The sequence below is a fragment of the Lactuca virosa genome, chromosome 8 (assembly GCF_052849685.1).
Source record: "Lactuca virosa cultivar CGN04683 chromosome 8, Lactuca_virosa_CGN04683_v6, whole genome shotgun sequence".
NCBI lineage: Eukaryota > Viridiplantae > Streptophyta > Magnoliopsida > Asterales > Asteraceae > Lactuca > Lactuca virosa.
In genome coordinates this window covers 273,063,506-273,080,541 of record NC_136433.1, presented here as the reverse complement: position 1 = coordinate 273,080,541, position 17,036 = coordinate 273,063,506, and the positions used below count along the sequence as shown (strand labels likewise).

At 38.3% G+C, this 17,036-nt stretch overlaps 1 protein-coding gene across 1 annotated transcript; it reads right to left on the bottom strand.

The window, feature by feature from the left end:
- Positions 1-3,468: 3,468 nt before the first annotated feature.
- Positions 3,469-4,194, bottom strand: LOC145131527 (uncharacterized). Its single transcript, XM_079066201.1, has one exon. The coding sequence runs from the start codon at positions 4,192-4,194 to the stop codon at positions 3,469-3,471; it is 726 nt and encodes a 241-aa protein (XP_078922327.1).
- Positions 4,195-17,036: the final 12,842 nt, after the last annotated feature.

The window sequence follows — 17,036 nt, the reverse complement described above, 5'->3', positions numbered from 1 at the left end:
AACTTGTTGTTTCTTTATAAAACTCATATAAAATATGTTGGTGATCAAGCTAATGGAACAGTAAAACAACAAGGAAATGACAGGGAATAACAACTGAATGAGGCAGTCGAATAATTATTATTATTGAATGAAGAATAGCAATCGAATGATTACAGTTGCTGTACAAGAGAAATTTCGACTGATTATTTTACATCAATGCTACTTCTATTTAAATAGTTAAAGCTAAACAGAAAAGAGAAAAACTAGCAACAATCAATTTTTAACGGTCATGACTCCCATGTGCCTTATTGTTTCCTGATTACCAGGTCAACCTTTGACCAACATTTCTCCCCTTCAAGGTTGACCTTTCTTCTTCAGATCTTCTATGCCAATAAGTGCCCTCATTTCAGCAAACTTTATCCTTGGCATGGCCTTTGTTAGTACATCAGCCTTCTGTTGTTCCCCACTCACATGTTCCACCTGAATCTGTTCCCTTTCGACACACATACGAATAAAATGGAACCTTGTATCTATGTGTTTGCTTCTACCATGGAACACCGAATTCCTTATGAGGACTATAGTGGATTGGTTGTCAATTAACAGCTTCACCTTCTGTGCTTTCCTTCCCATCAGCTCACTGAACAAATTCCTTAACTACAGTCCTTGACACGTAGTTGCGGTTGCAGCCATATACTCGGCTTCACATGAGATGGGAGCCACAGTTTTCTGCTTCTGTGATGCCCATGTTATAAGATTTCCTGAGTAGTAGTAGGCTACTCCAGTGGTTCCTCTCCCATCTTCACGATTACTGTTGTAGCTGCTGTCACTGTAACCTACAAGTTTACCATCACCACCCCTGTGATACATTAACCCATACTCAGTTGTTCCCTTCACATAACTTAGGATATGTTTTATAGCAGCATAATGGCTTTGTTTGGGGTCTTACATAACCTTGCTCACCACTCCAATACTGTAGTTTAGGTCTGGTCTTATGTGGACCAAGTATCTTAAACTTCCAACAAGTCTCCTATAAGTTGTTGCATTCACGGGTTCACCATCCTCATCTTTGGTTAAGTGGAGTTTTGGCTCCATTGGGTATTGTGAACTATTGCAGCCTTCCATCCCTGATACCTTTAGGATCTTTACAGCATATCCCTTTTGTGTGAGCATTATACCATCCTTACCCTGTGACACTTCAATTCCCAGGTAATAGGATAGTAATCCCCGATCGCTCATGTCAAACATTCGTTTCATTATATTCTTGAACTCCTGGATTCCTTTCTCATTTGAGCCAGTAACTATAAGATCATCCACATATACACCAACTATGAGGATCAAGTTGGGTTTGTGTACCTTGTAGACGGCTTGATCTTGAGTGCATCTGGTGAATCCAAGCGACTTGAGTGACTGGTCGAGCTTCACATTCCATGCTCTTGGCGCCTGTCGTAACCCATACAGGGCCTTATGGAGACGATACGCCCAATTTTCCTTTCCTTTGACCGTGAATCCAGTTGGCTGTGTTACGTAGACTTCTTCCTTAAGACCGCCGTGTAGGAATGCTGACTTGACATCCAAGTGATGTACAAGCCAATTTTATTTTGTTGCTAATGAGAGAATCAGTCTTATTGTCTCCAACCTGGCAACTGGTGCAAAAGTTTCGTCAAAATCAATACCCCTTTCTTGAACGTAACCCTTAGCGACCAATCGGGCCTTATGTTTGATTACTTCCCCAGCTGCATTCCTTTTTAGCTTGAATACCCACTTTAGTCCTATCGCCTTGCGATTTGGGGGTAATTTGGTTAGGGACCAGGTGTTGTTTCTTTCAATCGACTTCAACTCCGATTCCATGGCTCGTTTCCATCCTTCTTCACCCGATGCTTCTTCGTAGGTCGTGGGTTCATCATCGACCAATAGTAACTTTTCATTTCTTTCGTATAAATCATGTATCTCTTCTTCCCCCAGTCTTATTGTATTTTCATAGAAGTCATTGACTGAGCGAAAACCTTTCGCTGGTGTGTCGTCATACGAGGCTACATACCCAATTCCTTCATGAACTGTCGATGCTTGACCTGGAGGTGTTGATCGCGACCCCAATCTGTGCGAGCTTTGCAGTGGCGTATCTTTAATCGATGGACTATATGATTCGTGGTCTAGGTGAGAGTCACCATGTAACGACGTCAACGGATCTTCACTCACGTTATCTGCTGGATCAAATTCTTGGGCCGGTTGGGATTGGGCTGCCATACCGATCACAACATTAGTCTAATAAGGGGTTGTAAGAGGCTCCCTCGTTGTCTCGTTATTCCAGGCCCAAGGTTTTGCTTCGTTAAAAATTACGTCTCTGGCTACTACTATCCGTCGACTACTGGGATTAAACATACGGTATCCCTTAGTTCCTTCCTCAGTTCCTAAATACACCGTAGCCTCACTCCGATCGCTCAATTTTATTAGTCCACACAACTTCTTGACGAATCCTACACACCTAAATACCTTTAGGTGTGCTAAGGACGGCTTGGAACCCTTCCAGGCGTCATATGGGGTCACTTCCTTTAACGCCTTTGTGTCGGTTCTGTTATGTAAATACACTGAGTGTCGCAATGCCTCGCCCCAAAATTGATCTGGTCGTTTCATGGCCTTGAGCAATGATCGAGTCATCTCTAGGACTGTTCGATTGTTCCTTTCCACAACACCATTTTGCTGGGGCATGTGTGGAGTCGTTAATTGCCTACGCATTCCAGCTTGTTCACAAAAATTAGCGAACTGGGTAGAATTAAACTCGCATCCCCGGTCAGTTCGTAACATCTTGATCTTATACTCACTTTCCCCTTCAATTCGTGACTTGAACTTCTGCAACATGATGAAGCCTTCGTCTTTGGTTTGGAGTAGGTACACCCACATATATCGCAAGTAGTCATCTATAATTAACAGGAAGTATTGATTTCCGCCTTTTGTTGCAGGTGTAATGGGTCCACAGAGGTCTGCGTGCAACAGCTAGAGTGGTTCTTTTGCTCTCCACTGGCTCACCTTTGGGAAGCTTTGCCTTGACTGCTTGCTTAGCATACAGCCTTCACAGACTTGTGATGGGTAGGCCGACTGGGGAATACCTGTCACCGTTCCTTTACGTGTCATCTCTCCAAGTAACTTGAAGTTCGTGTGACCCATACGTGCATGCCATAACCATGAGTCATCGTCTATACTCATGGCCAGGCATACAGGCTTCCCAGGTGTGAGCCTTATTTTATAAAGTCTATTCCTGGACCTTTTCACCTTCATGACTAAATAGCCTGCTTCATCATACATTCTTAGAAACTCTTTCTTCATCCGTATGTCGTACTCCTCTTCAGTCATTTGTCCTAGACTGATTATGTTGTTGTGCAGGGCAGGAATATAATACACGTCTGGGATGACAAATTGGTCGCCATTCTTACAGTCAAACAGGAGAGTACCCTTTCCTTTGATCGGAACCTTAGACCCATCTCCGAATCGAACCTACCCAATTACCTTCTCGTCAAGTTCAACAAATAAGGCCTTGGATCCGGTCATATGGTTACTAGCCCCATTGTCTAGATACCATATGTTTTCATCATCACTCTCCTTTAGTTGGCTTGGGTAAACCTTTTCTTCATTCAAGAGGACCATTTCGGTATTCTTTTCTCCACACAGAGTCAGTAACAAAGTTGGTTCATCTTCATCAGCAGCCAAATTTACTTCTTGGTCCTGTTGTTTCTTTGCCTTGCATTCAGATGCAAAGTGGCCAAGCTCTTGGCACTCGAAGCACCTTATGTGACTTTTGTCGCAAGGCTTTTTGTTGGAGTTGCCTGCTTCTTGTCGTGAGTCACCACCCCAACGCTCACCTCTACCACGAGATGAACCTCGCCCTTGTGAGCTGCCTCTTCCACCTCGGTTGTTGTTTCCTCCCCTTCCTCGACCACCGGTCGTGTTTGGCTTGTTTGGACTCCGATGGGTGGATGAACTTTCTGCCTTGGCAAGTAGCAAGGCATTATCTGCCTGTGTGCTTGCCTTCCGGAGTCTAAGCAAGTCTTCATATGCCTCTAGATGCCCAATTGCCTCTTCGAATGGCATTGATTCCATGTCACAACTTTGTTCAATCGATGCCACCAGGTTTATGAACCTTTTTGGGACTGTATCAAACAACTTCCTTACAAGTTCTTCATCTTCCAATACTGCCCCTGCACTTCCAAACTTTGAGATCATGGCCGATATCTTCCCTACGTAGTCATCTATAGTTTCTGTTTCCTTCAGTTGGAGTGCTTTGAATTCACTCTTTAGTACCCGCAACCTTGCCTTTTGGACTCGTTCTGCACCCACATATCGTGACTTTAAAGAGTCCCAAACCTCCTTGGTTGTCTTCTTCTTGGCAGCCTATGCAAGTATCTCTTCTGGGATTGATTGGAAAATGAAAGCTCGAGCCTGCTTGCTCTTCTTCTCATCCACAACCACTCTGGTTGGTGGCTCGATGGCATCCCACAAACCATGGGCATCCATGATTGCTTCCATTTTTATTGACCATGTATCGTAGTTCAGTGAGGTCAATATCGAGCATTGAAGAGAGAACGGACTATCCTTGGGTGGATTGGATGATGATGCAGCTGTCATGTTGTTGAATCGGAGAATCTTGGGCATACAACTGATCAGGATCTAAAGCTCTGATACCAAGTGTTGGTGATCAAGCTAATGGAACGGTAAAACAACAAGGAAATGGCAGGGAATAGCAACTGAATGAGGCAGTCGAATGATTATTATTATTGAATGAAGAATAGCAACCGAATGATTACAGTTGCTGTACAAGAGAAATTTCGACTGATTATTTTACATCAAGGCTACTTCTATTTAAATAGTAAAAGCTAAACAGAAAAGAGAAAAACTAGCAACAATCAATTTCTAACGGTCATGACTCCCATGTGCCTTATTGTTTCCTATTTAGCAGGTCAACCTTTGACCAAAAAAATCCTAGGGAAGTCAAAAGACACGAGGTCAACGAAATCGGAAAGGTATGAGACAATACAATAATTCCTCTTTTTAAGTTGATAAAAGAATATGGACTTAAGTGAGCTAAATAAGTAGAATAACAATCACTAGTCATAAGTCCAAAAAAACGCAAAAAGTAGAATGTGAATAAAGCAAATGTAAGGAATGCTTTGGTATGATCAAATAAGTGAGTAGTTATAGTTTTGTACGTTGATACGTGATTGTGTGGCAAATTACCAGTTGGTCCATGCATAACTACTCAAGCACTTTATGAGTGTTTCATTACTTTATGCAGGACATTATGCGATTATTTGTGTACTTGCATGCAATAGGTTACTATTATGTAATGATTAACTTAGGTAGATTTCTAACTGAATGCCTTAAAAGCTATGCATGATTAGAATTACAAGGATTAAAATCTTTAATTCATCCTTACTGCATGTTCTTGTTTGATTGTTGCTTTAGGGTAGAATTAATTATTCGAAAGCCTATATGATTTAGTGTTATGAATGGTTATGCATTCGTGATGCATTGTGATTGCTTTTGGATTACCACAGTTAGTATGATAGAGTATGTGCCTGATAGATAGTGATAAGGACCTGTCCAAACTTATGAATCGAGGTGTTCTAAATGATGAAGTCAATAATAGGTGAGTATAGTGTGTACGAAGTGCTATGACGCTTATCACTACTGACACATGCTACTCACTATAACTTGCCAGACTCATAAATCTTTTTGTAAATCAAGTCAGGGGTAATTCATGATAGTATGACACGTTAGATAAGACACATAATAGAGATGTATGTGTCCTATCTATAATGTGTTACTAGCATGTTTAATGCTTCAATAGATATTAACAGCGTGTAATAATAAGAACCTAGGTAAAACGATACATTTAGAGGTGGTAGCCGGAAGGGTAAGAATTGAGGAATTGTTATGCAGACTGAGAATATAGTGACTAATGTATACAACATGTAGAAAACAAAGAGAAACGTCTAGTATTCCATGTATAAGGGTTGGAAAACAGAGTAGTGATGAGTGTAAGACTATAAGGACATGTGGTTTTCAGGTGTCGAAAACGAAAGAGAACCGGATTCGTGTATAGTTTAATGACACAAATTTTAGAAAAAGAAGGTGCATCCTAGCCAGTTTTACGTAACCACTAGAAAATGAAATCCAATTTAGAATTACAGTAGGGGTACTTAGAGACCCTAAATAGTGATTAGTTGATAGAAGTGAACAAACTGAGGTTGTTTCGCAGTTACGGATGGTTTAAATGGTGAAAGAAGTTCCTAGTTATGAGGCAGCCAGATGTGAGGGTTGTCTAGTTTCATATTAGTTCTTGTCGAAAGTAAAGTTTTATTCAAAATAAATGCATAGAATTGTGTGAGTAAATGCCAATAGGGCATGAACAGTGTAGTATCTAAGTTATGGAATAATCATCAGTGTGATGAAGGCATACTAAGAACGAGTAAGAAGATTCCTATAGGAATACAATTAAGTAGAAATAGGAATATGATCAAATGATAAGAATATGGAGTGAAGTATAACTTTACATGAAGAAATTTGAATAGATATTATTAAGACTAGTTCATGAGCTGGTATGAGAAAGAATAGAAGGGTTAAGACCATTCAAGTATAACCGTACATGTCTATTGTATGGTATAAGTTAGAGTTGACCGTTTTAGTTAGTAAAGTGAATGGTGATCAATCGATTTTGCATTACGTTTATTAGCTAATATTTTATTGCAAATGACCACTTTTGTCTAAGAATTAAAGATTATTTAAATTACTTATGCGGATGCTAAAATGGAACGAAACGCTATAAATAATACATAAAGAAATATTTTTGGGTGACATGTAGAAATCAAGATCAAAAGCTAAAAAGAATAGAAGAAATGAAGGATCAAGAAGTAGAAAAAACGAGCTGAAGTCGTAAATAAATGATGAATGTTGATGAAGGATTGCAAGATTGAAGACTTAAGAATAAGAGGGTCTTGGTCGAAATGACGAAACAATGAGCAAAGAGAATGTTGCTAAATAGATTGATACCACCTGAATAATTTTCCCACATCTAACTGCTCATTTTCTCGATTCAGTTGATTCAGATTGGCGCTGAAAGAAGAAAAAAAATACCTACAACTTTTGATTTTTACACTTTTGCAAATTCCATTATCATTGCCGAAATATGCATGGAAGTTGGGTAAAATCTGTCGTGGAAATCAGAAAATTTCTTGCAAAACTATAATTAATTTCATCCCACATCACTAATAAACTAAACCTAACCCTTTAACTTAATCTATAACTACATCATCAATCCATCACTTTCAGATCATCCCTTCAAGAGTTAAACCCACTATTTGGGAGTAAATCAATCATTAATTTGTTAATCTCTCAACCCATTAATAGACGATGAAGCGTGGAGTCAACACAACATGAGTCATTAAGCATCTACGATCATCCCCATAAATATGTCTTAGGCATAACTTTATTTATTTGTTTTTCTTCGTTGTAATATTTTGTAATATGACAATTATCTTTTATTACTTTGTGAATGCAACGTTGTAACACCCTTAAAACTACAACCCGAAAATTTCATTTTTAAGTTTAACAATCATAAAGCAAACCATTTTATTTTTCCCAAAACCATGAAAACATAAAATAGTTTAGTTGTGCAATTCATGATACATATAAAATCATCATCAAAGTCATAATCCCAAAATCACTAATGCGGAAAATCAAGGTGCGATGCGATGCGATCAAGTCGGCCTTTTCCCCTTCGAGCTGGAAGTACCTGAAACCAAAACTAAAAACCGTAAGCACGAAGCTTAGTAAGTTTCCCCCACCATACCACATACAAATCATAAACATAATGTCATACATATCTGGGTGCCCGACCTATCCTGATGAGCATACCTGGGTGCTCAACCTACCCATGTCAGACATATCGGGGTGTCCGACCTACCTCTGCATACCTGGATGCCCGACCTACCCATCAGTTCTATTCCAACCGATTACAGGGTCTATTTCAACCCCTACCACTATGTCACACCCCCAAACCAGAACGGCGAAAACGTTCGGGGGCGGAGGACTTCATGTAAGTATCACAACACATGCAATATAGTAATCAAAGTACAAACAACCATTGCATTAATAAATATAAGTTTTACATAAGTGTTTAAACATTACATATTCAAACACCAAAGTAGGTACAGTAGAAGACAAGAGTACATTACGGTACTAGGTAGTCTTCTCAAAAGCTTCGGGAGTGTATCTGTCTATTGGATTCATGAGAATACAAGTTATTTTGAAAGAGTAGATCAGCATTTAAGCTGGTGAGTTCATAAGTAATTTAGTTCTATAAAGTATACTCTAAGTTCTTGGAAAAGTTCGTTGGTTCCTCCAGAAAATCCTATATTTCCTGAGGTGATAAACTGATAACCTCAATAGTCCCCTCTGCAATTACTTAGCTTTTACTAGTTATATATAACCTAATATCGAATGGACAGTTAAATGGGTGTATCTGCCCTAAGCCCACAACCAAACAAGGAACATGAAGTAAGGCGGAAGTCACACATTTCACTGTCAATCGGATATTACTTATGTATAACTCTGATTTAAAAACTAAGGAATTATAGAATTAACCACTAAAGGTCCTTTACGTTATACTAGTTTAAAGAGAGTGAATGACTAAGTTCCATCTGATAAGTAGTTTTAAATCCCCATAAAACCGTTTCTGAATAGTAGTTTTAAATCCCCATAAAACTGTTCCATTTGTAAAAGTAGTTTAATCCCATAAACCGTTTCATTTGTAAAAGTATTCTTAGTTATAACCGTTCTACAGTAAAACATTGGTATTAATCCTGGAAAATAATGTATTATCCATAATACTGATTTGTGGTTTTAAACGTTCCAAAACCAGAAGTACAAGTATATTTGCCATACTTGATTTCATGATACGTAGTTTTTACTATAAGTAAAAACTAACAGAAGGTATATTTGGTCAGTAAAATAGATAGGATGTAATTATCTTTTCTTACTGTTTTAAGAGAAGTATATTACTAAGTAATTTACTCGTTGTTTTATCCATGTGAGTTCTATTAACCATACTAATATGACTGATGTGCCTAATGCGACGTTCTTCAGGCGTCGGAAACGATATGACGTTTGTCACCCTAGGCCTGCCGGCCAAACTGTTGCGAATAGTGAAGGTGCGGGATTGTCAGTCCCGTATAGATCTATACAAAAATTCACAATCTCCTTCCAGGATATTCTGGTTAATAAGTCAGGACTTAAGGTCGTACTTAGATAAGTACACCATGAAGAGTCTCACAAATTTATTGTTTCAACGAGATTACGATGTATTATTACCCCGTGATTACTAACCCTGGTACGTTGTATTGTACCCTTGTTAATGCAAACCCGGTATGATGTATTATTACCCCGTGGTTGCTAACCCTGGTACGTTGTATTGTACCCTTGTTAATGCAAACCCGGTATGATATATTATTACCCCGTGATTGCTAACCCCGGTACGTTGTATTGTACCCTTGTTAATGCAAACCCGGTATGATGTATTATTACTTCTTTAATATATTACCCATATACTAAAAGTATTATACGTATCCTGGTATAAATAAATGAATTGTTAGTAATTTCCTTGGAATAAAAAGTATACAATCGTGAATCATACTTGTATATTTAGTTTTGAATCATAAATTATACCTATCATAATTTATATGTTCTATCTGATTAGCATGATTTCTCATGGATGAACACCTTTGCTCAGGATGATACAAAGGTAATGATCCGAATGAAGTAACCTTTTATATTCATATATGTATAATATATACATATAATTAAGAAGGAAACGACATTCGGACAAATAACACCACCTTAATTCCACATCCAAACAAGGAAAAGGAAATAAGATAATTCATTAGTTCTAAGCCCTTCAAATCTTATTTATATATTTATACATATATAAACATGATTTTGGCAATTATAATTTGAAATAGTTTATAAAACTTTTTTCAAAGAATTTAACTGTATTAAAAGAGTTTACATGACTTTAAAGATTTAACATGGCTTTAAGTCATTTTGGAAGTATTTGGTAATCCTTAAAAGCATAAGGAAACCCTTTGTGTGATTATTATCACATACAATTATTAACACAATTTAGATTGTGTTCAACTTGTATTCCCCCCCTAAAAAGCATTCAAAAATCATTAAAAATGTAGATTATAGGGGTATGAACTCACTTGATAAGTGGTGATTTGGGCAGCGTTTCGTTTCTATAGATGATCTTTCTCGAAGATACCGCGAGTTTTTAAGTAAAAACTAGGCTTTACGCGGGCAGCACTTCGACTGGAAAGAGGTTAGCTTCTCGAGAATTCCGGGGCTTCGGGGCTTGCTTCGGGTTTAAGATACGATACCGGGGCCTTGGGGGTTGTTTGTGAGTTTATGGAAGTGAAAGGGGTGAAAAAGGAGCAAAAATGGTGTAAAAAGGGTGGAAAAACCAGAGAGTCTTGCACCCTTTATATAGGTGCGAGGGTTCGACCGAGGGGATGAGTCATCAGACACGCGGCAGCAGCAGCGAAAGCCACGAGGCCGAAGTTCGGATGCAGGACAGAGGGGCAAGGCGCGTGTCGGATCCGGGTGAGGCGGCTACTATTCATGTGAAGGATGTCGGATGGCCATTGGACCGCGGCTTCGGTCCAATCAGAAGGTGACACGGGCAACTTCGGTCCAATCAGAAGGTGACACGGGCAACTTCGGTCCAATCAGCAGTGAAGACGTGTCCGACACAGGGAGGTCTCGCATGCGAGGTGACGTGGCCGAAGGGTGACCTTGCGATTTTTCCCGGTTTTCAACATTTTTCGATTTTCGTGCCAAAAAGTTGCGAAATTCATAACTTTCGCATACGAGCTCCGTTTTCGACGTTCTTTAAATGCACGCGTAGGAAAAATTATACTCTACGACTTTCGTTTAGACTTCATCGGCTAATTTTGACTTTATATTTAATATTATTATTTTTAACAGACCGGGACAGTAAATCCGTTAAAAATTCATAACTTCTTCATCTGTCGTCCGTTTTCGTCTGTCTTTTTACCGTTGTACTACTTTTGACGAGACCTTCGATTCTCGTTTAAGTTGTGTCCCCTAAATATCGATCGATTTTTATTTCGAATTTTTAGCTGTCTACTGCTAAACCGAAACTTAGAAAAATCATAACTTTCTCATACGAAGTTAGATTTTTACGTTCTTTTTATGAAAGTTCTCGGTTTAACATATTCTACAACTTTCATTCAGATTGTTAAAGCTAAAGATTTTTATCGAAAATTCACATTTTACACTGAACAGTGTTTTGCCGGTTTTGTCGCGGATTTTCGATTGGTCATAACTTCTTCGTTATAACTCGGATTTCAGTGTTCTTTATATTTTTGGAAACCTTGTTACAATATCTACCACTTTGTTCATCCCAATTAAGATTATTGATCAATTTATTTTTGACCTAAATTTGACTGGTGTTACATTATCCCCCCGTTAAAGGGAATTTCGTCCCGAAATTAAGTCTAAAGTGATACTCATGGACTAGGGAAAAGATGTGGATATTTTCGGTTCATCTAATCTTACCTTTCCCAAGTGAATTCAGGTCCCTGGTTTGCAATCCAGCGAACCTTCATTATCGGGATAAGACTTTGCTTGGTTCTTTTGATTTCCCTATCCATGATTTCCATTGGTTCTTCTACAAAGTGTAGACTTTTATTTAACTTGATTTCATCGAGTGAAATAACAAGTGTTTCATCGGATAGACACCTCTTTAGATTAGATATGTGAAAGGTGGGATGAATGTTATTAAGTTATTGTGCTAGTTTAAGTTTATAAGCTATAAGACCGATTCTGGTAAGAATATCGAATGGTCCTATGTACCTTGGATTTAGTATTCCACGCTTTCTCAAGCGTATCTTGCCCTTCTGGGGTGAGACTTTCATATGACAAGGTCATCAACCTGGAATTCCAAGGGTTTTCTTTTATTGAAGTTGTAGCTTCTCTGATTAACTCTGGAAGCTGTATGTCGCTTCCTGATTCGTATTTTCCTTTCGGTAGTTTCTAGGATGAATTCCAGACCAACAAAGGTGCTGTGTGGATATTGGACCTCTAGCTAGTTGCGTGTCACCTAATTTAGTCCAGTGCAGATAGGATCTGCACTTGCGACCACAGAAAGTTTCGAATGGAGCAACTTAAATGCTAGCATGATAAAGGACTTGACTAATTGATAAATGGGTATCCCATGTTTTACCAAGGTCGATCACATACGTTCTTAGCATGACTTCTAATGGTTGAATCGTTCTCTCATTCTGTCTGCCGGTTTGTGGATTAGTAGGTTATTCTTATGTTTAGCCTAGTTCTCAGAGATTTCTGAAGTGACTGCCTGAACTGGGAGATGATTCTACTATCTCGAACAAAGATAACAAATTTTGGAACACCGTGAAGTCTAGCTAATCTCTCGGATACACTTAATAGTTAGTTTCTTTATCTTCTGTGTTTCTTTTAATGGCATGAAGCATACGGTTTTGACTTATTTGTCCAAGTTCTTATCCATTCTTCCCAAGGTTTCACCTGCCACATTTTCAGGTTTCAAGGCTTCCTGTTGAACCTCCTTACTTTGTGTGGAAAGATTTGAATGGGTAATTATAGTCAATGATTGGCTCTACGACCTGAGTACTCTTTCCGACTTAGGGTGTCAGCTACTATATTGGCTTTGTCGGGATGATAACGAATTTCGAATTCGTAGTCATTTAGTAGCTCGACCCACTGTCGTGGTCTCACGTTGAATTCCTCCTGGTAGAATATATGATGAAGGCTTTTGCTCCGAAGTTCATGATAAGACTCATACTTAGCTCATCCACCATCACCTCGTGTATACAAGTCGTATATAATTTAGATTTCACAAAACGTTCGGATGGGTGACTCTGCCCCAGGTCCACAACCAAACAAGGAACAGGAGATAGGGCGGAATTACACATCCTAAATCTTGTTAAGTCTAAATTATATACCACTCTCGTGTATACACTTAGCAGCGATAGATTAACCTAATGAGTTCTTAGTCTCCATTCTTGAACTTGACTTGCGGTACAATGATTTTCCTATGAGATCTATTGGGGTACTTCGGTAGTTACTGACTTTTAAGACTACTTCGGTGCTTTTCGTTTGAAGTTTCCCGTCTACTAAGTAGGCCAGAAGGGCGTGGTACCCTTCGCATGGGTACTTCTGAAGTTTTGAAATGAGAGACAACCTAAGGGTTTGCGTTATGGATTGGAAGAATTTCATCTTACGGCTGATTAAGGAAAAAGTTCTCTTACACAGCATAAGAATTTTCACATGGTAAGGACCAGGCCAAACCATGTCGAATGAGGATGTCAGAATTTTCTCGACGAAATAGATATTAAGTCGTTCTGGGAAAAATGATTACTTAGGATAATGAACTATCCTATGTACCTAAGTTTTCAGCGCTTCTGATTACGAGTCCCCTTTTTGATTTGAAATTGGCGGGTACTACCAATACGAGGGTTCTGATAATTTGAAATTATGAACTTTCATGAAATGATCCTTACTAGCTCTCTCTATAATCGCTTGGTGTATACAAGTCATGTATAATTAAGATTGGTAAGACCTTTGACTGAGCAACCCTGCCCTAAATCCACAACAAAACAAGGAACACGAAATGAGGCGGGATTACTCACTCTATGTCTACTATCTTAATTATAAATGACCCTTATGTATACACTAAGTCATCATAGCTTACCTGTTATGGTTTCAAATTTTATATGAATGCTGTGATTTAATTTGAATGGGAGAGTACTCATAATTGTAGATAATTATTGGGGTTTGGAAGCATACCAAAATATAGCAGGGTTCTTTGATGCTTTCCCATGTATTGGGGTCAAACTCCTCCTGCTCCCCCATCGTTCTTCTCTGTTGGACAGTCCCTCTTGTAATGTCCTATTTCACCACAAAGGTGACATATTAGAATGGTTCCAACATTGGTAGTTGAAGTGATGAACTCAACCGGGGTTCTACAGATGCGGGCGGTGTTCCCCTTCATGTTGCATCTATTGCAATGCAGCCCTCGACAAACTCCATGATGATGGTAGTTGCACTTACTGCAGTGTGGGAGGTTTCCTAAGTACGGCGTGGTCGGTGCTGGAATAACTGGGCTGATGGGGGTATTGACTGCCCCAGTTCGTTGCCCTTTGTTAGGTTCTTGAGTTGAACAACTCCCTTTCTTGTTCTCGAACTTTCGTTTCAGGATATTAGGCTTAAGGTTCAAAGTGTCCTTACAAATAGGCAAGGTTGTAAAAATCGCTCGGCGGTAGCTCGGCAGTCGACTAGGGTCAAGCGATTAATCGGTTTGGCGGGGATTAATCGGATGATTAATCGAGGACCATAAATTACTAATAAAATTATAATAAAACTTAATATATCCTAAGAAAAAATAGTATTTGAAAATTTAAAATTTTTAAATTTTGAAATTTGGAAATATTTGGTATAATATTTGAAATTTGAATATTTAAAAATTTAAAATTTTGAAGTTTTGTAAATTTTGGTGTAATATTTGAAAATTTGAAATTTTGAATTTTTTAAAATCTTCCCGCCAAGGACCGCCGAATACCGCCTAGCCCGAGTTTGACCGATATTGACCAATTTCCGCCAAGCACCCCTATTCGTAATCAGTTGGAGACCGCCTAGCGCCTAGGCGGCCGCCTAGGCCGGTATTTACAACACTACAAATAGGTACTCGTTGCTGTACTTGGTCATCACCACGATCGGGGTTGCCGATAGTATTACCACTAAGATTTGCATTGGCAGCATTAAGGTGTGCCATGACAACTGCTACAGCTGCTGTGACTGCAGCTTGAAACGTAACCGCATCTATTTGAAGGATTGGTGTTTTGCTGGTGGGTTGGTTACGTTTCTTCGGAGGCATGATTTTGTTACATGATAAGAAAATGAGCTCGTGGGCGACTATCGTTGGCTCTAGATGTATTCTACATATAAATCTTTCGTTTTGTTATACTGTTCTCAATGATTCGAACTGCATCCCTATGATGCAGTCCTGGTAAGGAGCAGAAATAAGTTTCTAGAATGGTTATGAACCGAGTGTCATCCAAACTAAGTTACCTTCGATTGTTGGATATCGTTTTCCAACTTTCAAAATGATTTGAAAACAATTCATAATAAAGTCTACATAAAATAGACTTATGAATTTGAGAAGTAATCACTATCAATTAAGATTTCGTGATCCGATTTATTGTTATTAGCCGTGTCAGGGAAAGACGATAAGCTCAAAACCTAATATGAGTAATGTAAACACTAACTCACTAGGTTGTATCGATTTACTAGTTATTACTTAGATGAAAAGGTGCTCAAACACTTCACATGAATCACACGTGGTTTTCCTTGGTTCTCTGTTCTATTCTGGGTGGTAATGATTTGTTCTCTCCTGGTATCTATAGGATGTCCTTCTCCTTCGTAGGTATATCGAATTTCTGAGTTGTCTTACTTCCGATTCTGACACTGATCCCCATTACTTTGTAATGAAGATTTTGAATCTCGGAAGTTCATGCGAATCTCTCATTGGTGTCCTTACTAGGGTAAGGGCACTAAATAATTTCTATAGTTTCTTTACTTCTCATCTGTTTCTTTCTCGGAATTCTCCTAATGAAATTCTGTTGGATCCTCCTTGACTCTTCTATTGATTGCTGGAGTGACTACATCCATCTAAGGGGTTTATACGAGAATGGGAATGTCTAAAGAATCTATGAGAAAATTTCAATTTTTACGAAGGTGATCCTTTATGGTCCTTCTATAATCACATGGTGTGTACCGATTATATATAATCCAGATCAAATAGGCATTCGAATAAGTAATCCTACTCTAAAACCACATCCAAACAAGGAAAAGGAAGTAGAGTGAAAATCACATATTCTAAGTCTATAAAATCTCAAGGATATATAACTTTAATGTATCCACTTAGTAATTATAGACTTACCAGAGAAGATCTTTTTAACATTTCCCAAAAGTTTATTTATGGTATTTAAAATACTTCCTTGGTATTATAATTTTGATTCTTGGACTTCTAGATATAAGAAGTTGATAAGTTTTCAGTTTTCTTGTTATAGCATCCTAAAATACTCCTATAGTATTTTAACCTTTATGTTTGGTTCTAGAATTCTTCTGGTACCTAGGTAAGTTTTAGACTTGTTGCAACACTACAATCACTCCCAAACATATGTTGGTCATATCTCAAATGAATATAGTTGATCAGGCTATATTGATCCCAGATATGATTACGTCACTGTCTAGGTTTAACTGTAATGTCCAACATCCAAATACTTTTGTTTTGTTCTTCTTGTGATACTCATTCTAGTATATATATTCTGCATGTACTTATACTTTTATAAAATATTGTTATATTTATAAAGTATAACTCTTGGTCAGAGTGTTTTTCTCCCAATGGGTTTATAGTTGTATATCTTTTATGACTGATATACTGAGTTCACTATAAACACTGCTCTGATACCAATCTGTCACACCCCCAAACCAGAATGACGGAAACGTTCGGGGGCGGAGGACTTCATGTAAGCATCACAACACATGCAATATAGTAATCAAAGTACAAACAACCATTGCATTAATAAGTATAAGTTTTACATAAGTGTTTAAACATTACATATTCAAACACCAAAGTAGGTACAGTAGAAGACAAGAGTACATTACGGTACAAGGTAGTCTTCTCAAAAGCTTAGGGAGTGTACCTGTCTACTGGATTCCTGAGAATACAAGTTATTTTGAAAGAGTAGATCAGCATTTAAGCTGGTGAGTTCATAAGTATTTTAGTTCTATAAAGTATACTCTAAGTTCTTGGAAAAGTTCGCTGGTTCCTCCAGAAAATCCTATATTTCCTGAGGTGATAAACTGATAACCTCAATAGTTCCCTCTGCAATTACTTAGCTTTTACTAGTTATATATAACCTAATATCGAATGGACAGTTAAATGGGTG

Excerpts from the sequence above, each read along its gene's own strand:
- LOC145131527 (XM_079066201.1), bottom strand. The coding sequence starts at position 4,194 with ATGATCTCAAAGTTTGGAAGTGCAGGGGCAGTATTGGAAGATGAAGAA.